This window comes from Phascolarctos cinereus, unplaced genomic scaffold (genome assembly GCF_003287225.1).
Source record: "Phascolarctos cinereus isolate Bilbo 61053 unplaced genomic scaffold, phaCin_HiC Scaffold_3;HRSCAF=262, whole genome shotgun sequence".
Lineage (NCBI taxonomy): Eukaryota > Metazoa > Chordata > Mammalia > Diprotodontia > Phascolarctidae > Phascolarctos > Phascolarctos cinereus.
The window spans coordinates 180439254-180459845 of NW_027555736.1; the positions used below are offsets into that span (position 1 = coordinate 180439254).

Genomic DNA, 20592 nt, shown 5'->3' on the forward strand with positions numbered 1-20592 from the left:
AGGGAGTTAAATTGAGTGTTGGATTTAGAGTTAGGAAGACCTAGATTAGAATTCTTCCTCAGACACTATGGGATCCTGAACAAGTCTCACCACCACTCTGTGCCTCAGTTTCCCCATTTTTAAAATAAGGGCAATATCTCCTACCTTGTCATAAGGATCAAATGAGATTTGTATCAAAGCTTTCTGCAAATCTTAAAATGCTAAATAAATCCCACCGGTCATTACTTTTCTTCTTTTTGGTATAGAGAACTCCCAGTGAGGAAATCCCTTCCCCTAAAGCATATCAGTTCCTGATCTGCAACTTAAAGTCTTAGATTGCCTAGGTCACTGAAGGGTTAAGTGACCTTCCCAGTCTGGGTATTACAAAGTGTCAAAGATGGGACTTTGAACCCAGGTCTTCCTGAGATTATGAGGCTTGCTCATTATCCCACATTGCCTCTCATCATTATTATTATCACTACTATTGTTTTTATTACTTCATTATTCTCTTTTTTAATGGATTTCATATAGAAATGGTCCAAGGACAGATCACTATCCTGCTATTATATTTATACATTTAGTGTTCAAGGGACTATTATAAAGGTAGAGAAAATTACTGCTTTTTGTAGTTTAATAATAACTTGTCATTGTTATGAGGCTAAAGTGGGAAACACTGACAAATTCCAATTCTACTGATAGGACTCCAACAGATTTCTTATATTGTTATTGAATAAGGTCACCTGTTCACAGGAAACAAAGTTTAAAATTCATTTCCTAGACAGCTCCAAATTAAAAATCACATCTTATTGGCACCAGCTGGATTTATACAGCAGCACTTAGTAAGTACTTCGTAAGGACACTTTAGACTTTTTCTGCAGCCATCATCAATTCTCATCATTGCAAAATAGTAAATAATCACTCTTGGCTCATTTCTACGGGATTCTCCATAGTCTGCTTCCATTTAAATAGGCCCATTTATCTAATAGTTTACAAGAATTTGTGTAGTGCTCCAAGGTTTACAAAGGCTATCCTTACAATAGCCTTATAAGGTGGGTAGTGTAAATCCCCATTTTATAGATGGGGATGCCAAGATTCAGAGAAAGTGACGTTACTGGGTCAACTCACATCCTTTGTGAGTGGAAGAGCAAGTACTTGAGTAGAAGTCTTCTGAGTCCCTGATCCCAGTGTTCTTTCTCTACACCATGTCTCCTATGTATGAATCTCACCTCTGAGTACATCAGTCACAGAAGATATGACCTCTTATGAATTGGAACTAAAAGAAATACTATTTAGGGAATCCTTCGTAGAGAAATCACAGGGAAAGAAAATGAATGTGACACTCTTATGACGTGAAGACGCCTGAAATATTTTCAGAGCAGTGACTAGACTTTTAGACCCTAAGAATCAAGTTATGAGGAAAGGAGGGGTAGTCTGGATCTTGAATTTGTTACATCTGTTTATTACCATTTGTGTGACCAGGTTACGGCAGAGCTCTGGATTTACTCTTTCCCTAATGTTTAGATTTGCCTCCATAATTTTTGAACTCCTTCCCAGTAAGAAAAATTCCTCTTATCTTCATCCAATAATTCCTAAACTTCAGCTCTCACTACCTGTTTTCCAAGTGGCATAAACCTGTTCCCTCACATTTAATCATATATAGATTCCTTTGGCCTGAAATTCAGATTGCCTTTCCAAAAAAAAAAAAACTTTCTCAAAATAATATTCCTACTACACAGAATAGATACATAATAAACTACTCAAGTATGAAGCCTGCTGACTTCACATTCCTGAAGTTGATTCCTTGTGGACTAATGGACCATTGAGTGACATAATATATTAGCTTGTGTAGTTCCCTCACTGCTCTGGGCCTCAGATTTCCTAATTTGTTAAATGGAGGAAATACTAGCTTCTCATTTATCCTTTCAAGAAGCATAAAATAATAATAATAATTGTATTTTTATGGACCAGGAGGTAAATGAAGGCAAATTTGTTTAATTTATCATTAATAAAATGTTAAGGGAATCTTTTCTGAAATTTTTGCATGGGAGCCCAACACGTAAGCACCTGAACTTCAGATTATGTGGACTTGAGTAGAGAAAAAGCTTGGATTGAGTAATGTACCTTACTTGTATCATAGCTTTTAGGGGATGGATAGTCCATATCTGTGAGTTTGGTCACAGAGCCAGTATATGTCAGGTTAGGCCTTCCTGACCCTTAATCCATCTCTCTGACTACTATCCCACACTACCTCTTATATATTAGAAAAATCTCAGTTATCTGGAACTCTTAGGGAATGTATCATGCTGAATAGCTAAGAATTTAAAGTACAAGTTTTTTTTTAAATAATTTAACCATTTTAGATGGAAATCTTCCCAGACTACATTACTTCTTTCTTTCTTAAACAGGATGCACTGAACATAACTTAACCTTTTCTTGTTGGCTTGGGATCATCATTATGAAATTGTGCTGTGATTGTTATGCTATATAAAGTTCCTTGAGGGTGGGGTCTGGTCTTTTTTTTTTTATCTTTGGATCCTATCTTGCATTTGGTCAGCATGCAATAAATGCTTGTTGGCTTTAATTAAACTGTAATGCAATAATGCACTGAAGGCTAATGTGCTTCTTTGATTTTGTGTGTTTCCTAGTTATTCCACATCTTCCCTTGCTGTCTTTGCAACACACAATAATAAACAATAAGTACTTATAAATGTAAGTAGAGTAAGAGTAAATAGCCTCTAAGGGAAGGCTTGGGGACATTCCTATATATCATGCCCAAATGTGTGGACATTGTGAAGTATTTTGGGGCTGAGAGGCTTTTCTTTGCTTATTTATTCATAGTTAGCCATGTTCCTGGTAAGTGAGCTTGTTCTGCATCCTAGGTAGGTGAACTGTTACTGTATATTGATAGATCAAATGAGATATTTGTAAAGCGCTTAGGACAGTGCCTGGTACGTAATGTTGTTCAGTCGTTTTGCATTGTGTCCAACTCTTTGTGGCCCATTTGAGGTTTTCTTAGCAAAGGAGTGGTTTGCCATTTCCTTCTCTAGCTCATTTGACAGATGAGGAAATTGAGGCAAACAGAGTTAAGTGACTTGCCCAGGGTCACACAGATAGTAAGCGTCTGAGGCTGGATTTGAACTCAAGAAGATGAGTCTTCCAGACTCCAGGCCTAGCACTCTACTCACTGTGCCACCTTGCTGCTGGTTCATAGGAGGCACTTAATAACTGCTTGATCCCATCCCCCTTTCTCCTTGTCCATTCCTGTCACCGTTTATTTTTGCACATGTGGCTACAGAGGTCAATAAGTAATCAACAGCCTTTTCCATATTTTATGTGGGGAAATTGTTTGAATTGTACTTGCAGCCCCTAATTCTTGATCCTTGTCTCTGCAACTCCAACTTTTCAGAGCTTGGAGCCTCCCTCTCAGAAATAATCATTTTGTTCCCATGTTGCTGCAAAATAAATCTAACCTTGCTGTGTGGACCCTTTCACATTAAGGATCAAACCCGATTCTGATGGTCTGTGGACAGGTGTTTGGATGTCCAGAGCAATAGATTCCAGAACGTCCCAGGAAGGTCACAATAAGTCTATCCCCATCTACTCTGCTCAAAAGAATCCCACCTGGCTCGGAGACCATGAGTGGCCAGAGTGGAACTTTTGACTGCATTTGTTTCCGTCAGACAACAAAAAAAATGAGAGGAAGCACCAGACACTTTGGACTCTTTAATCAAATTTATTTTGGCTCCAGTTTAGAACAAAAGGGCTCTCTCTAGGAGCTCAAAGAACTCAAAAGACTTTGAATTATTAATTGTGTAAATGACATTTCATAATGGGGGCTTTTCACTTTCCCAGGCTGACTTGACTGTTAACTTTCATCTCACCTTTTTCCAAAAAAAGTTTTATTTGTTGTTTTTTGTGAGCCGAGGGCACCTTCCTGGAATGTGAGATAACTCATTTAGAAGACATTTACATCACAGTCTCCTATAAACAAGAATCTGCAAATTCCATTTTAGAACTTTGATCTCCTTAGCTGCTCTTGAAGCATTTGTATTATGTCATTAATTCTCACGTTATCGATACTCAATAGAATTGCAGATCATGCCTAAACTGGTGGGAAAAACTGCTGTTTCAGAAGTACACTTGCTCTGTTGTTTTCCTCATTCCTTCTATTGCTGGGACTCAGTATGCTTTCAAACTGTTTGCTTTCTTTTAATCAACAGACAAGCTTGAATATGTCTCCTCATCTTTTCAGTCTTTCCCGCTACTACAAGATTAAAACAAGCAGGCATTCTGGAGGATAAATTCACCGTGTGTCCACCCTTTGGATTCTTCCTAGAGACTGCTTTTCCACCTCTCTAACTCCTTACCTATTCAAGCTTTGTCTGAAATACTGTCAGAGAGGGGGGGGGAGAGAGAGAGAGAGAGAGAGAGAGAGAGAGAGAGAGAGAGAGAGAGAGAGACAGAGGGAGACAGAGGGAGAGAGGAAGAGAGAGAGAGACAGAGAGAGAGAGAGACAGAGAGAGAGATTGAGAGAGAGAGAGAGAGAGGCCTACAGCTGGCTTATCATGTGCCTTTTTTGTATTCTCCACAAACTAGGCCCTTCCTCCTGGCTTAGCGAATAGAGTTGACTATATAAAGCTGCTCATTACAAGTGACCTTTCCAGAATTAGGTGTGTGGCTAGAAAGTTATGGATTCCTAGGAGCTTGAAGCAAGCTCTGGAATGCCTCACCCTAGTAGTCAGAAGATTTCAGTTCTCAAACTGCCTTTGCCACTGGGACACGTTGCAAAATTGTAGGAGTAGAAAGTTGTTTTAAAAAGTCTATTGCCACACTTTGCCACCTGGTTAAGCATTTAATTCCCTTAACGTCTCTGGGCCTCCATTTTCATACCTATAATGTCAGAGGGTTAGACAAGATAATGTTTCAATTCAAAAATTCTATTATCTCTCTATTCACTGATAGAGAGGCTGTTTTTGGTGTAGCAGATAGAGAGTTGGCCTTGAAGCCAAGAACTGGATTCAAGTTCCCCTGCTCTTCCACATAAAGGGAGGATTAGAGCAAATCATAGAATCTCTCAGTGCCCTTAGCAACTCTCAGACTAAACAAATTTCAGAGAAGATGAAGACTTACACTTTTGCAGAGGGAGTTTTCCTGATGTAGCACCAAAGAAATCACAGGTCCAGTCCCTATCTCTATCACTAATGTTAGAGTTATCATTTTTTTTAAGTTGAAATACAATTCATGGTTGGTGCACAGCTTTTTAGCTGTTTTGCCTCACAAAGTGATGCAAGGTCTTCAATGTTTTAATAAAATAAAAGGGTGGTGTAGCATGTTTACTGATTATCCTGGTTTGGAGGGGATTGCGGTGGAGCTAGACATTGTGTTTCCATTGAACAGCCATTTCATGTCCTGCAGCATATGACATGGTAGTTCACAGAGAGTGCATCGTGTACTTGCTCTCTGAATTGTGGTGATGTGTGTTTTTGTTTTATTAAAACTTTTAAAATACTGGGCTTGTTGTTTACAATCCCCATATATTCTTTGTTCTTTTTGGTAACTGGCTGGAACACGTTTTTCCCCTTTGTGAAAATATTAGTGCCTTACTGAGGAGCATGATGGTCTCCAGAAGGGCTGCATTTCAAACTGATGGGCACTTCTGAGCTTATGTTAGGCCTGTTGGACAGAAGGGCCCGAGGTGGTCTCAAAAATGAAAAGTAGATTAATGGTTTTTCAGAGGCTTTGCACCTGTGTATCCTTGGTAACCACACTGGAGTTTTCACAATTAAAGGATGTCAGAATTGAAAGGGACCTTGATGACTGTCTAGTACAATCCATAGCCCAAAAAGAATCTCCACTAGAACCCACGTGACAAGAAGTCATTGAGACACTGCTTTGAAGACCTCTAGCGATGGGAATCCCACAACCTCCCAAGGCAGACCATTCCACTTTTGGATGGTTCTCATCATTAGGAAGTTTTTCCTTACATTTAAGAAGCTCAGAAATCATTTATGTCCTGGTTCACTTAACCCTTTGTAGAGCACCAAGGACCAAGCACCATGTATTCTGATGACATTCAACTGCATGAGACAAAGCACTTAGACTGCCTGCCTTCAGCAGTGCATCCCTGTTTGTAGGCGCCAACAGATTTTTCTCAGGCTTCCTTCCTTTCTGTGGCACTAGGCTAAGTTTCCCATTGACCTCCAAAGAAACTCCTTACATGGGACAGACCTACAATGTGTAAAGAAAGTTCTAGGTTCAAGCAGAATACCTCACCATATACCATTTTTATTCAGAAAAACATACAATGAGACTGCTATCCCAAAACTTCCAGTTTTAGAGTTTTAAAAGGTGCCATAGAAGGACCTCAGCTGCTAACTTGCCTGTCGTCAGGACATTTCCATTGTAGTTCTGCCTCATATGAGTTGAAAGAAGCTTTAAAAGTCTTAATTTAACTTCAAGAAAACTTGGCCACCCTAATGATTCAAGTCCCAAATAAACTGTTACATGACATCCTACTGAACTTGGTCCTGTACGTACAGTATCTAACAGCTCATCCTGTACTGTTATTTTTGGCAAGTCCACTATAGCATATAATAAATCATAGAATGAAAAAGCTTTTTGGCCGAACATCGTTCAGCCTGCTGTTAGCATAGACGACAGAAAGCGGTTCTGTTTTTAGACATCCTTTTACTAACCCAGCATTCATAATTTATGATTTCACTGTAAAATTCCTGCAACACTACACCAGAAGTAGTGCTGCCCTTTAATTAAGTGCTCTCTGTAGGAAAAACGTGAAACTGATGTGCAAAACATATCTGTGTGTACAGTGATTGATCGAGCTTACATCGTTATGAACCCGGCCTAAAGGTCTGAGCTTCCTGATGGGTAGAAGAGTCTCTGAGGCTACTTCCTGACTGGGCCTGGTGGAGATCAGTCAGTGTTAACAATATTGGAGGCATTCCCAAGACACTGTTTGGAAACGCTGAGAGTGGAAAGTTCCTTTGGAAATCTGTCTCTACACTTAACCATCGGGTTGCTTGGACTAAGCCCTCATTTTCTTGATTAGAGCATATTATCAGATTTCACGTTGATCGCTGATTTATAGATGGAGAGTGCCTTAGAAGTCATCTAGTCCAGCCTCATTTTACAGATAGAGAAACTGATGCCTAGAGAAATGAAATGACTTACCAAGGTCACACATGTAGTGTCAGAGCCAGGATTCAAAACTGGTTTCCTCCAACTCCAAATCCAGTGATTCTCTGCCTCACTTTACTATTGGGCCAGAAGTAATTGTTGGAGGGAGAGGTTCTGATGCCACTTAAACATCTTAGAGTCTGGAAGAATTGGAGAAGAGGGACCTTTACCCATATGGAAGAATAAAGGCATCAGGAGGACTAAGAATATTTCTGCTTTTTTATTACTTTTTTTAAAATTTTGAATTTTTTCTTTGATGGGGAAAAAAAGAGTATAATCAAATACTTTTTTTAAAAAAAAATTTCAGAAAACAAAAATTGCAAGCTTGCCTACATTGACTTCTTGCCATACAACCCCAGATTATTCACTTGAAGCCAGTAGATATAAACTGCTTGTGGGTAGGGGCTATTTGCCATCTTTCTATTTATATTCCCAGCACTGGCCACCCTGCCTTAAACATATCAGGTGCTTAATAAATGCTTGCAGAATTGAATAAAATTCCAGACATAGGTTTCCCCATTTCTTAAATGCACATTTCACTCATACCTAGCTTTCTGAAATTAGTTAAGAACAAGTAGTTCTGAAAGTAGTTAAGAACAAGTGATAACATACATTAAACATTTTAGGTTTCTAAGGAAAAAAAGTAAAAATCTAGATAAATCTAAAAAGTTGATAGTTTGAGATCACCTTAATATTAATAATTAGAATAGCTAGCACTTGTATAGTGGCTTTAAGATTTTAAGTAGCTGATGTAATTTAATAATTTAATTTTAAAATGTAACAAAATTTATAGAATGTAAGTAGCTTATATAATAGCTTTAAGGTTTGCAAAGCACTTTAAAAATATCTTATTTTATCCTCATAAATACCTTGTGAGGTAGGTGCTGTTATTATCCCCATTTTACATATGTGAAAGCAGACAGCCAGAGGTTATATAATAAAGTTATCTAAGGTCAGATTTGAACAAGTCCCATACTCTATCCATGGGCAGCTAGCTAGATGGTACAATGGATAGAGCACTGGGCTTGGAATCAGGAAGACTTATCTTCATGAGTTCAAATCCAGCCTCAGACACTTACTAGCTGTGTGACCCTGGACAAGTCATTTAACCCTATTTGCCACAGTTTTCTTATCTGTAAAATGAGCTGAAAATAAAATGGGAAACTCCAGTATCTCTGCTAAAAAAAAAACCCAAATGGGGTCAGGAAGAGCCAGATGTAACTGAAACGACTTAACAACATGTTCTATCCACTGTGCCACCTGGCTTTGTAAGAGTTCAATAATTTAATAGCATTTCTAAGAATAGTCTTAAAAACAAAGCACTGTAGCCCCAAAAGGTATTCTGTTTAGAATTTTATAAATTGCTGTGTGACCTTGGGCAAAACACAAATCCTCACTGGGCCTTTGTATGAAAATGGACTAGGATGAACCTTGCAGGTCCAGCTCTTATTAATCTATGATGAATTTCCTTTCTCCAGGTAATATATAACATAATTCATGTTCGTTCTCTCTCTCTCTCTCTCTCTCTCTCTCTCTCTCTCACTCTCTCTCTCACACACACACACACACGCACAGATTTGGTCCTGGATTAGTGATCTATTGGTATGGATTCATCGAGGAGCTGGATTGTAACCGAGAAAGAGGCATCTTACTCAAAGACTGCTTCCCCACCGACCTTGTCACCCTAGGCCAGGGCATCGCTCAGCCCTGACCATCCTGGAAATGACGTGAGGAGGAAGAGGTGAATCCGGAAGCAATTTGACTTTCCTGCAGTATAAACTGCTGGCCACATCTGCCCTGAACTTCAGCTGAACTCTTGCTGCCCGTGGTCACACCAGTACCTCTTCAGACAAATATCAAGAGTTTCTGTTTTGTTTCATCCCTTGTTGATGTGAGCAGCCAGGAACTACAGACATAACCCACTCATTATCAGCATTTCTGTCTCTGTCAAACAGTTGGTTTATAGATAGTCATAATCTTTCTTCCTTCCGGATGGTTTCTCCTTGCCTGTAGAACAAAAGAAAAAATGTGGAGGCTGAAAGGTGTGATTTTCAGTTCTCCTCCTGGTTGCAGAATCACCCCCCATTATTATTTTTTTTCATAGTTTCTATTCATTTTCTTTCCTTTCTCCTTTTTTCTTCCCATATACATGCAGATAACCAGTATTTTATTAAAGCAATGGGCAGATCTAGTTCAAAATGAGGACTTCTTTCCCCTCCTCCACCCAGAAAGCTAAGAAATGATGTATGAAACTATGATTTCACTGTTAACTAGAACAGTCCATTGTCATCAGGTGGTACAGGGCATCAGGCAGGAGCTGTGCTTGGGAGCTACATTGTCCACTCTGAACAGAGTTTCCTGACTCGAGTGGCATTTGGCCAAACCGTGAGCAACATTTTATGTGAATTTCCTCTTTTTTACAGGAACATCTGAACATCAAACGTGTTTATGGTGATCAATTTCAAACGTATTTTTCAGCACCACAATTACAGTGCATCTACATTACACTGATGTTAGAGATTGACATTTGAAGGGAGGCAACTTAGATCCAATTAGGGGTTCTGTCAAAAGATTATCTCAAAATATCTTGAGAGAAAACAGATATGTTGTCCAATACTTGTAGGAATGAAAAATAAAAACCAAATTCTGCCTCCTATTTTCTACCTGCCTCTCCGATTAAACAAATTGCCCTAATAAACATGGCAACGTAGTTGTAGTTCAATATCTATTTTTTTATCACAATCCACACAGTTGTGCTACAGAAGTTCTCTTTTAAGAATTGGACATTTTGAACTGAGGAAGAAATGGATAGAACATCACACAAGGAAGGAAAAAACAGAACAAAACAAAAAACCATTGCATGTCTGGGTGTTGTTTTACTTGTCATCGTTTTAAAGAAAGAAGAGAGGAAAGAACACTCTTCCCCTGTCGGCCCCACTGTTTTCCTCTTTTAATTAGATACCTTGTAGAGCAGGTTTCATTCTACAAGCAAAATACCAAAAGATGAATTCTAACCCTCTCATTTAGAAACCCAAGACCCTCCAGTTACACCCTTAGCCTCAGTGAGCAGTCAAGGTCTATCGGTTTCCATGATGACAGATTAATTTCTAAGCAGAGCCATTCTTGTAAATATGTCACTTTGAAAATATTAATTAAAATGTTACTTTTGCAAATGCCTGGAACTCATTTCCATTCCTCACCTTTTTCAAAGATTAGCTCTGATTTTGCCTTTTACTCTTCTGGCAGAAATCTTCAGATTACTGTGAACAGTATTGAGAAAGAAAGCACAAGAAAAGAATGGAAAAGACATGGCAGTAAGATGACACAAGTTTTCAAAAAAGCAAAATGAAAAATTTCAGACCCAACCTTCTTTCTCTGGAAGCTAGGCATTTGTTTTTGTTTGTTTTTGTTTTTTATATTTTGGTAACTGTATTTCCATCTAAGTGGTTTTTTTGGTAATCCTATGTATTTTACCTTATGCATGTAAAAATATTACTCTGAGAAGAGGTTCATAGATTTCACTAGAGCTCTCATGATCCATGACCCCAAAATATTCAGAACTCCATCTTTAATATATAATTATTTAAGCCACACTGTCTGATAGGTAGATAGATACAGATATATAGATAGTGTTCATGAGATTCATTCACTAGAGCTAAATTTTCTTTTTTAAATTTTTAATTTTAATTAAATTTTTTAATTTATCTGAACAGATGCTGAAAATCTTGTTAGCCCTAGTTGAAGATTTGTTTGTTTTAAATTAAACAAATTTATGACAAAGGTACACAAATAAAGAAGACTAGCCTTACACTTTGTATTTCTTCTCCTACCTGGTGCTCTGACGTTAACAGGTTGTATGGTGTATTTGGTGTTTTCGATCAAAGCCTCACTCTCCTCTGAATGAGGGAACTTTTAAAATTTTGTACATCTGCCACAGAAAGGAGAGTGGTAGAAATTGTACCTCTTGTAGTAATTTTACTAGTAATTTTTACTGACAATTTTCCTCATTTAAAAAAAAATACTGTAATTGTTTTACCTGCTACTTTTAAACCTTAGAAAGGACAAAATGAGTGAGGAGTGGTGGTATGTGCTTGTAATCAGTCTGTGCCACCAAGGAAGAAAAAGGCTGGCAATCACTTGAGGTCAGTTTAGAGCTGCAGTGAGCTAAGGCCCTTTTGGGTGTCCAAACTCAATCCTATAGGAAAATATGAACTTCCAGCCTGGGCAAAATAGAGAGAACCAGGAAGGGAGAGAGAGAGGGGGAGAGAGAGACAGAGAGGAAGGAAGGAAGGAAGGAAGGAAGGAAGGAAGGAAGGAAGGAAGGAAGGAAGGAAGGAAGGAAGGAAGGAAGGAAGAAGGAAGGAAGGAAGGAAGGAAGGAAGGAAGGAAGGAAGGAAAAAGAGAAAGGAGAGAGGGAAATGCCTCACTCCAAACAAATGGAAACTTAATTGTTATCTCTTTTTTTAAATGCTACAAAATACTCATCTGTGCATTTTTCTCAGTTTATTGAATGTAAACATCAACTTAAAGTAGTAGAAATGACTACTTTTTTTATATATAATGCTGTAGTCATTAGAACCTTAACATTACAGCCAAATCCTGTTTTATGGAGTATTCTGCAGAATGTGCTAGTGAATTATACCAATGCAGAAAACAGAAGTACACATAAAACTGAATGATGTTCTCCCTGGCATATATAGACTTGCCAAGCATCTGCTCTCACAAACACCATGATAATGCCTCTATGAAGCCTTGAAAATGTTCACATCATGTGGCCTAAGGATGAAGACACACTCTTAGTCCAACCCATATGATATTTGGACTTGATGGAGAGAATCTGCCCCAAAAACTTAAACTGGAGAAATTCTGGAAATCAGGATGATTTTTTTTCCATCCAGAGAGGAGGCAACATGTCTTCCCTGTGTTTCTGTAAAAAGTATGCAGTCCAAAGAAACCCAAAAAAGGAAGCAAAATCAGCTGGTACTTCAGGAGGTAAATATTTTCTTTTAAAGTCTATAGACTTTTGAATGACAGTACAAGGCTTGAGTCAGCCCTGGAGAATGAAGTCAGTTGTTCCTTTTGGGTCTAATGGGAAAGAGATCTGCATTAACTCTTTCAGACCATTAGGAGACCATTTAGTGTCCTAAATGAAATTTATCAGATGTTTCTTAGGAGACCCACATGTCTAACATATAGCCCAAAAGTTAACTATTAATTCAGACCCTGCTCATCAGTAAATTAATAAACATTTATTAAGCACCTACTGTGTCAGGCATTGTGCTCACCAGGGAATCAGGCACATTATTTCCTTTCCATGATGAGCAAATAACCATTTCTCCGTCCTTCTTGACTTTCCTTTTCTACAGACCCCACTGTTTTAATTCAGTTAATATTCTTCCAGCTTGAACATGCCACTTCAAATATATTTCCATATCCTCTTGCCCTGCCCCTTTTGATCTCTCTATTCAGTGTTTCCCATCAGTATCCTTTGGCCAGTCTTTCTTCCCATGTGTACATTAATTCTACTGTTTCTAATTATTTCTTAGCTCCTTTTCTTCCTAGAAAATGATCCTTGGGTAAAAACGCATCCACTTCCTATACTATGTATATTTAGAATACCAGATGATCTTTGGGCATGAGGGATTCAATCCTGACACACATCACCTATAAGGATAGGGACTGGCCCTGTGTTTTCATTGGTATGGAGAACTTTGGGGTGAGGAAACCTTCTAACAATGCAGGTCAGCACCTCTTCCACAACTAGAGTCTTTAGAGAGTTGTCTAGAGCCCTAAGAAGTGAAACAATTTTACCCACGATCACAAAACTGTACATGCCAAAGGCAGGATTTGAACTCAGATCCTCCTGGCTTTGAGCTATCTATCCACTACCCTATGCTCCATCAATAAAATTTCTTACCCAGATGAGATTGTAAATCGCCAAATAAGGAATGAGGTCGATACCTAGGTGAATGCCTCAGGTAAGGGATCCAGATAGGCAAGGTTTATTGTTACTGCATTAAACGTGTTGCTCATTTACAGTCATTAATAATAAATTTTCTGAATTATTTAATTTTAACATCATTCCTGTTTCATTCAACTAGATAGACAATAAACATTTATTAAGTGCCTACTGTTTGTCAGGCACTACGCCAATTTCTAGAGATACAAAAAGAAGCAAAAAACAGTGTCTGCTTCAAGAAGCTTACGATTTAATACGAGGACAAATAACCATTTACAAATTGATCTTCACAGGTTCTTCCTTCCCCCCAAAATAAAACTAAAACTGCTTCAGAATAAAATGAGTCAAAAGAACACCCAGGTTCTGGAATCAGAGGACCTGGGTTCAAATTCTGCCTCTGATACTACCTATGTGACCTTACGTAAGTCATTGAAACTTTCTGAACCTCCATTTCCTCATCTATAAAATCAGGAAATTAAAACTGGCCTCCAAGTTCCCTTCTAGCCTCAGGTCTATGATGCTACAAAACTGACCATTAAAATCCTCTGATTGGCTTGTTAGAGTTTTGAGTTTAGACTCAAATCATGTTTCCCTACAAAGGGGGCCGAGTGGCTGACAATAGGAGTTTGGCAGCAACTTTCCCCTTTGTACAGGACCTGTCTATCTGGACGATCTGTATAAAGTAGACCGCGCTTAGGTTCAGGAAAGGTCACATGTTACACAAAGTTTGGATACTCTCGACATGTTACTCAAAACCAAACCTCCTGTGCATAGTAAACATTATTTGAACCTGTATTTTTAAGAACTTGCCAGGATCCCGAAGATTAAATAAGGAAGATGTAATTATGAGCTAAATAATAAACAGACCAGCTTGGGTTGCCCTTGTGTTTTGTACTTTCCTGCTATTGTTTCATATACAACTGCTAGACAATGAGCTGCTTAGGTCAGGCACTATAAATTATAGTTTTAGTACAATAGTAATCCCCTAAAATTATTTCAGAGCTTGATCAAAGCACTTCAAAAAACCTATTTAAACTTTTCCACAGGGAAGGGGAAAGGGGGGAGGAGAGAAGATCTTCTGATGGTTTGTTTCAGTTAGCACAAAAAGCTGTGGTCTTGATGCAATAGCTGTACCCTGAGGAATTCCAAGGAATTGATTCAATACGCCATTTTCCAGGATAACCTGCTGCCTTGTACCATATCATAACATCAGGTTAAATGAATCCAACTGTTTTTTTAAAGTAATTGTTTAGTCATTCTATTGAATAATATTTGAAAAAAATTAGCAGACATGGGAAGTCATTTATAGTGTTAGGAAGCGGCAAGGAGGAACATTTTGAAACAATCTCATAGGTTTCTAAACTCTTATTTATGATTCTCAAAATATGTATTAGGGTTATGTCATTCGCTCCTTGTGCCATAGACTAAAATAGTGGTGGCCTTTTTTTTAATCACTTAATTTTTAATTCATTTTTTGTCTGACCTGTTTCCTCAGATGATCTTTGATGTCCCATGTTTTTGTCATTCCTGTGTCATTCCTTTTGCCATTTTGTGAACTCCTGCTATGAAAACTGCTCTATCAGTGAAGAATGCTATCTCCACTAGATCCTATGATCCTACAGGGCCATCTGAGATACTTAGAAGTGAAGCGACTTACTCAGGGTCACACAGCTAGTTTGTGTCAGAGGCAAGATTTGAACCCAACTTTTCTTGACTCCAAGGCCAACTGTGTATCTGTTCACTCCAGCATACTGTCTCATTGTCAGTATATGGGAATTCAATTATAATTGGTATAATGGTCCATTCTAGTTTTTCCGTAATGTTCTCCCCCCCACCCCCCAACCATTTGGGCCCCTTTTGAATTGCCACTTGTCTTTAGTGTAGACATATGGAAGCTACGGAGTAATGCCCAAGCAATAGTGAGTATCAACTCAAGGACATGGCGATGCTTTTGTTGTCTTTTAGTCATGTTTGACTCTTTATGACCCTATTTGGGGTTTTCTTGGCAAAGATACTGAACTGGTTTGCCATTTCCTTCTTCAGCTCATTTTACAGATGAGGAAACTGAGGTAAACAGAGTTAAGTGATTTGCCCAGTGTCATACAGCTAGGAAATGTCTGAGGACAGATTTGAACTCAGGTCTTCCTAACCCCAGGCCTAGCATTCTAGACATTGCACCACCTGGTGGTCCTGTAGTGATACTACTGGGATATAGAAAATGGCCTTACTTCCCAAGGAAAAGGATGACATTACTATGGCAGGGTGATTTTTTTTTTTTTACTTGAAAGCCACTTTGAGATGCTAACATGAAATGAAATAAAGTCAATTAAGTGATAATTCAAGTTCTGGGTTTAATTCAGGGCTGAATGTGAAGCCAGTGACCAGTAACCTAAACCAGTCATTAATTCCCTGGAAGCCTCTTTGAATAGCGGTATTTCTCAACATTTTTTTTCTTATTGAGGAAAAAAAAAATTTTGTAATTTTTACATGCGCTAGAAACAGATGAATTCTGCAATAACAGTTTAGTTTGTCCTAGCAGCAGGCTTTATATATTCCTTTAGTTTTAGTTGGAACACCTTTCAGACCAAATGTATAATGTGTATAGCCAAGAGCACTTAATTGAATCTATGAAGGAAAACGGTTTTCAAGGACTCAGAAGGCAGGTACTATGCTGTTCCTTTACTCCTTAAAATGACCTAAGCAAATCACCAGAACCAATAAACTAGTTTTCCTAAGAGAAAGATGGGTATGTGCTTACTAGAAGCAAAGACAAAAGCATTGTCTGCTTTACTGAAAGTTACTCTTTAATTCAAAAACCTTTCTTAATACTTCTGACCTAATAAAGGCTTGACTGATATCTACTTTGAAATGCATGTTTGTTTAATAAAGGCCAAGATAAACACTCATAGTAGAATCATATTCAATAATTCAACAAACATTTGGTAAGTCACTCCCATATCTAAGGCATCGTGCTAGTCCAGGGGTGAGGAACCTGAGGCCTCCAGGCCACACGTGGCCCTCTAGGTCTCAAGTGCGGCCCTTTGACTGAATCCAAACTTCACAGAACAAATCCCCTTAATAAAAGGATTTATTCTGTAAAACTTGGACTCAGTCAAAAGGCTGCACCTGAGGACCTAGAGGGCCATATATGGCCTCAAGGCCACAGGTTCCCCACCCCTGTCTGGGGAAGCAAAAAGAAAAAAAAAAAGGTAGACAATCTCTACCTTCAAAGAGTTTGCATTTCTACTGAGGAAACAGCTCATCTGCACACAGATAAGTAAATACAAATTACACACAAAGTCATTCCAGGAAAGAATGAGTCCTAGTGCTGGGGAAATGAGGAAAGGTAGGCATTTAAGCTGTGCTCTAAAAACTGTGGTTAAATGACTTGCCCAGGGTCACACAGCCAACATATGTCACACTCAAACCCAGCTCTTCCTAACTCAAAAGCCAGCTCTCTATCCACCATGCCACTGCCTCTCTTAAAATAAAGGGGGAAGGGGGGCAGCTAGGTGACTTTATGTTTTAAGGGGGTGTTTTCCCTCTACCTGACAAAGCTTTTCTTTATTTTCCCTCTGGGGAGCCAGTCCTTTCTCCTGACTACCCCAGCCCAAACCCCTCAAATCAGATTGTCTGTTAAATTTCCAATTTGGGGGCAGCGAGGTGGCGCAGTGCATACAGCACCGGCCCTGAAGTCAGGAGGACCTGAGTTCAAATCCGGCCTCAGACCAAACACTTGATACTTACTAGCTGTGTAACCCTGGGCAAGTCACTTAACCCCAATTGCCTAGAAAACTTCCAATTCAATAAGTTTTGGCCACATGTGCTATGCTTAGCAGACAGCAAACTATGATTAATAACTCTCAACTGTGTAATAGTCTAAGGTTTTCAAAGGACTTATCTCACTACTACCTTCTGAAATAGGTTGTGCACATATTAATTAACTCCAGTTTAAAGATTTGGAAAGAGACTGGTTGAGGGGGTGGCTATGGCTATGACTCCAGCACCAATGTTCTACCTATTCACTAACCTTTGCCTCTGACAAACAGAATTTTGAGGCCTACACTTTACAGTGGATGGGCTGATGGAAAGAGGTCATGATCAGGGAGGTGGCAAATGCAGATTCAGTATCTAAAAGAGATGCTTTTTTTTGATCATTTGCCAAAAGGATCCAACCCCTGAGATGACACTTTCCATGAACTATCCTCCCCTTTTTTTCAAAGTCATTAACTCAGAATATATGATTATTTGAAAATGCCAAAGGCAGTTGACATATTTCACCATAGTTAGGGGAGAGTCATTCAGCTGGAGACATGAAAGAAACTGGAAGTTTCACATTTCTTATTTGCCCGAAGTTTCCCAGGATTATATTCGAAAGGCCCCACAGGTAAACTGAGTATTGACTCAGTATCCAAGGAGAACTGAAAGTTATGAGAAGGCACACTATGTTTTCTTTCCTCTTTTCCTTCCCTCCACAAACATGTGTTGAGCACATACTGCATTCACAGTATTATGATGGAGAGTAACAAGATATAAAATACAATAACATGGTTCCTATTCTCATAGAATTTTTAATCTGGTTAGGGAAATAAGATGTAGGAAGATGGCCTAGACTTGTAATGTCATTGATTTAGGGAATTCCCAGATGAGGAAATTCCTTATGCCACACCAGCCAGCACTTTCTCAACAATATATATTCTTATATTTCCTTGAGCCCTGAGTGGTTAAATGACTTGCCCAGGATCACATGGCCAACATATGTCAGAATCAAACAGCTCTTCCTAACCCCAAGGCCAGCTCACTGCCTCTCTTTAAAAAAAAAAATACATAAAAAGTTAAAACAACAATTTAAGGCTTAAATAATAATTTAATAACTCAGGAGAGCCTTTCACAGCTTGATTTAACTTATCATGATAAAATAAAATTTAGAAGAGGCTATCTTAAAAGCAGCAAAAGTATATAAACTAAAGAGAAAATTAAGGTGGGAGTGACAATTCCCAAGTGTTTTATCTACACACATTCCCTCACTAAATAAACACTTACTCTTCAGATTTTTGCTTTAACAAACAATAACATATGTCTAGCTTTCACTTTATGGAAAATTCCTCCTTGGAGGAGACATAAGATATTCATAAGAGAATAAGATTTTTTAATGGATTTTCACCCTACAGATAGTTTTAATAGAACAGATTTTTTTGTCCATATAATAAGGAATAAGTATGTTTAATATCTAGTTTGTCTTGTTAACACATAAAAACACTTGTTTGTGATACTGATTAGAGTCCACTTTTTATGATACTTCTTTCTTGTTTAGGTGAGTTATTAAAGTTATATTCTCATTTTTGAGGTTATGTCTACTCATTTTTCTCAGCAACTGATTTTTTTAGTTCTAGTCTCAAGATATTTATTAAGCATAATGATGTTATAAATAACTACGTAAAACTTCATCTTAAGGAAATCACAGATTCTTAACATGTTGACATGAAGATATTGCTATGAGTGTGGTAAAAACTCATTAGAAGTGCAAGGGAAGCAAAAAAAAAAATCGCTATGATCAATAGCCATGTCTTCAAAAGAAAAGTGTCATGGCCCTTCTCGGCAGTCTTGGCAAAGTCTTATAGACCTCTCCGTATTATTGCCTGCATTCATAATTGAAGGAAATGCTATATTTCGATTAGAGTTTGGTAAAAATAAAGATGTCATTTTCCCCCAAACTCATGGACCCCCTGAAATCTATGCCCAGAATCCTTATAGGTCTGTAGCCATCAGTTAAATAAACCCTGATCTGCATGAAATATATCAACCAAACTTTGGCTGTATGCAACAGTTCTTATCAAAAATAGTTCTAAGTGAGAAATCCCTACATGAATGGCTAGCATGGATCTTGGAATTTGGGGGGTATCAGACAATGTCTTTCTGTTGGCGAGTTGAGCTGGAATCTCTAGGGCCTTCTCTTTCCTAGTCTCCACATCATCTGGACTTTTGTTTTTCCATTTAATATGGAAGAAAGATATATATAGATTTATAAAATACAATTCAGCCTTGATTTTGGTTATGAAGTTCAAATGATGATTCAAAAAACATTCTCCCAGAGATGTTCAAATATTTTCAAGGTTGGAGGAGATTGGATATGCTTTATATGCTAATGCAATTTCCTTTTATATAATTTATATCTAACCATAAATATTTTGTTCTGAAAATTCTAATTTTATCAGTTCGTTAATTTCACCCACCAAGATAATGGCAAATGTTACACATGAAAAATTAGTAACTAATAGTCTAAAATTTTATGATTCATATTAACCTAAACAGAAAAGCTCCAGTATGCTTTTAAAGTCAGGTATGAAAGTGGTTTATTGGTTGTTGTTTTTTTCTTTAAGAACTTATAAAAGAGCTTTTTTTTTTCTTGGTGGGGGATTGTCTTTAGTATATGGAAAAGAAATATCCTAACAGAGGATTTTTTTTTCAAAAAGGGAAAACAAAAGAGACATGAGCAGCAAAATATATATGAGTTAATTGAATTTAAATTCAAAATTTATTTGCTGCTTTGGTAACTTTTTTCTAGTCTGTTTATTTCCCCTACTGCCCTTTAAAGTTTTGCCTTCCAAAGAAAAACACTGGAAGGACATGGGGAAAGAAAATGAGAATTGAGACACATATCCTTTGCATTCTTTGTTGTTTTCTAAGGAGCACATGAGAAACTAAAAACGAATTAGGAAGGATTGATAATGCAATTATTTCCAAGGGAACTTTGAGATATTTTATTGTTTACAAGTTAAATGGACAGCAAATACTACATAGCTCTTTTAAGCTTAGAAACTCAACCCTCTAATATGGAGACTTCAGCTCTCCTCCCTGCCTACCATACCCTTTCTCTCCCTTCTTTCCCACTGCCCTTGTACATGATTATGCTGTAATAATCCATTTCTCAAGATAGCATTTTTTAATGATGGATGGACCACATCATTACTATCAAAGTTATCCTCAATCCAGAATCCTCCTGAAGGAAAACACTTATTGTGTGAGAACTGACTGTTTCAAAGAATCATTCATTTCCTCCAGAAAAATGTTTTCAAGACAAGTTAGGATAGGGATAGGGTACGAGATCTATTTCATTGATATAGGAAATTCTATCAATTCAAGTAGGTACATTCTCTTCCCTTTTATCACATTAAAAGGTTCCCTAGAGCACTGAGAGATTAAGTAGTTTACCCTGGCTCACACAGCCAACATGGTTCAGAGGCAGAATTTGAACCCAGTTTTTTCCTGGCTCCAAAACCAGTTCTTTATCTACTACCCCATAATATAAGACGGTATCTTTGTGAGGTTCAGACAGAATCATATTCCCTGAGGAGTTGTTCTCACATTCAGACTTCACACCTTCTCACCAGGTACATGCAAAATAGCTATGTGACCCTGGGCAAGTCACTTCACCCTGTTTGCCTCAGTCTCCTCATCTG

General features: G+C 38.1%; 1 protein-coding gene across 6 annotated transcripts in view; it reads left to right on the plus strand.

The window, feature by feature from the left end:
- CDIN1 (CDAN1 interacting nuclease 1) overlaps positions 1-20592 on the plus strand; it is a 337401-nt gene that overhangs the window by 250033 nt on the left and 66776 nt on the right. For 4 of the 6 annotated variants that reach the window (XM_020993007.2, XM_020993253.2, XM_078151318.1 and 1 more), the window contains one exon: positions 8749-10346. The exons of the other annotated variants lie outside the window; for them this stretch is intronic. In XM_020993007.2, the coding sequence (XP_020848666.1) occupies positions 8749-8884 (136 nt within the window). In that variant the 3' untranslated portion in view covers positions 8885-10346. Of the gene's footprint in view, positions 1-8748; positions 10347-20592 lie in introns of those variants that run through there. 6 annotated transcript variants of the gene reach the window in all.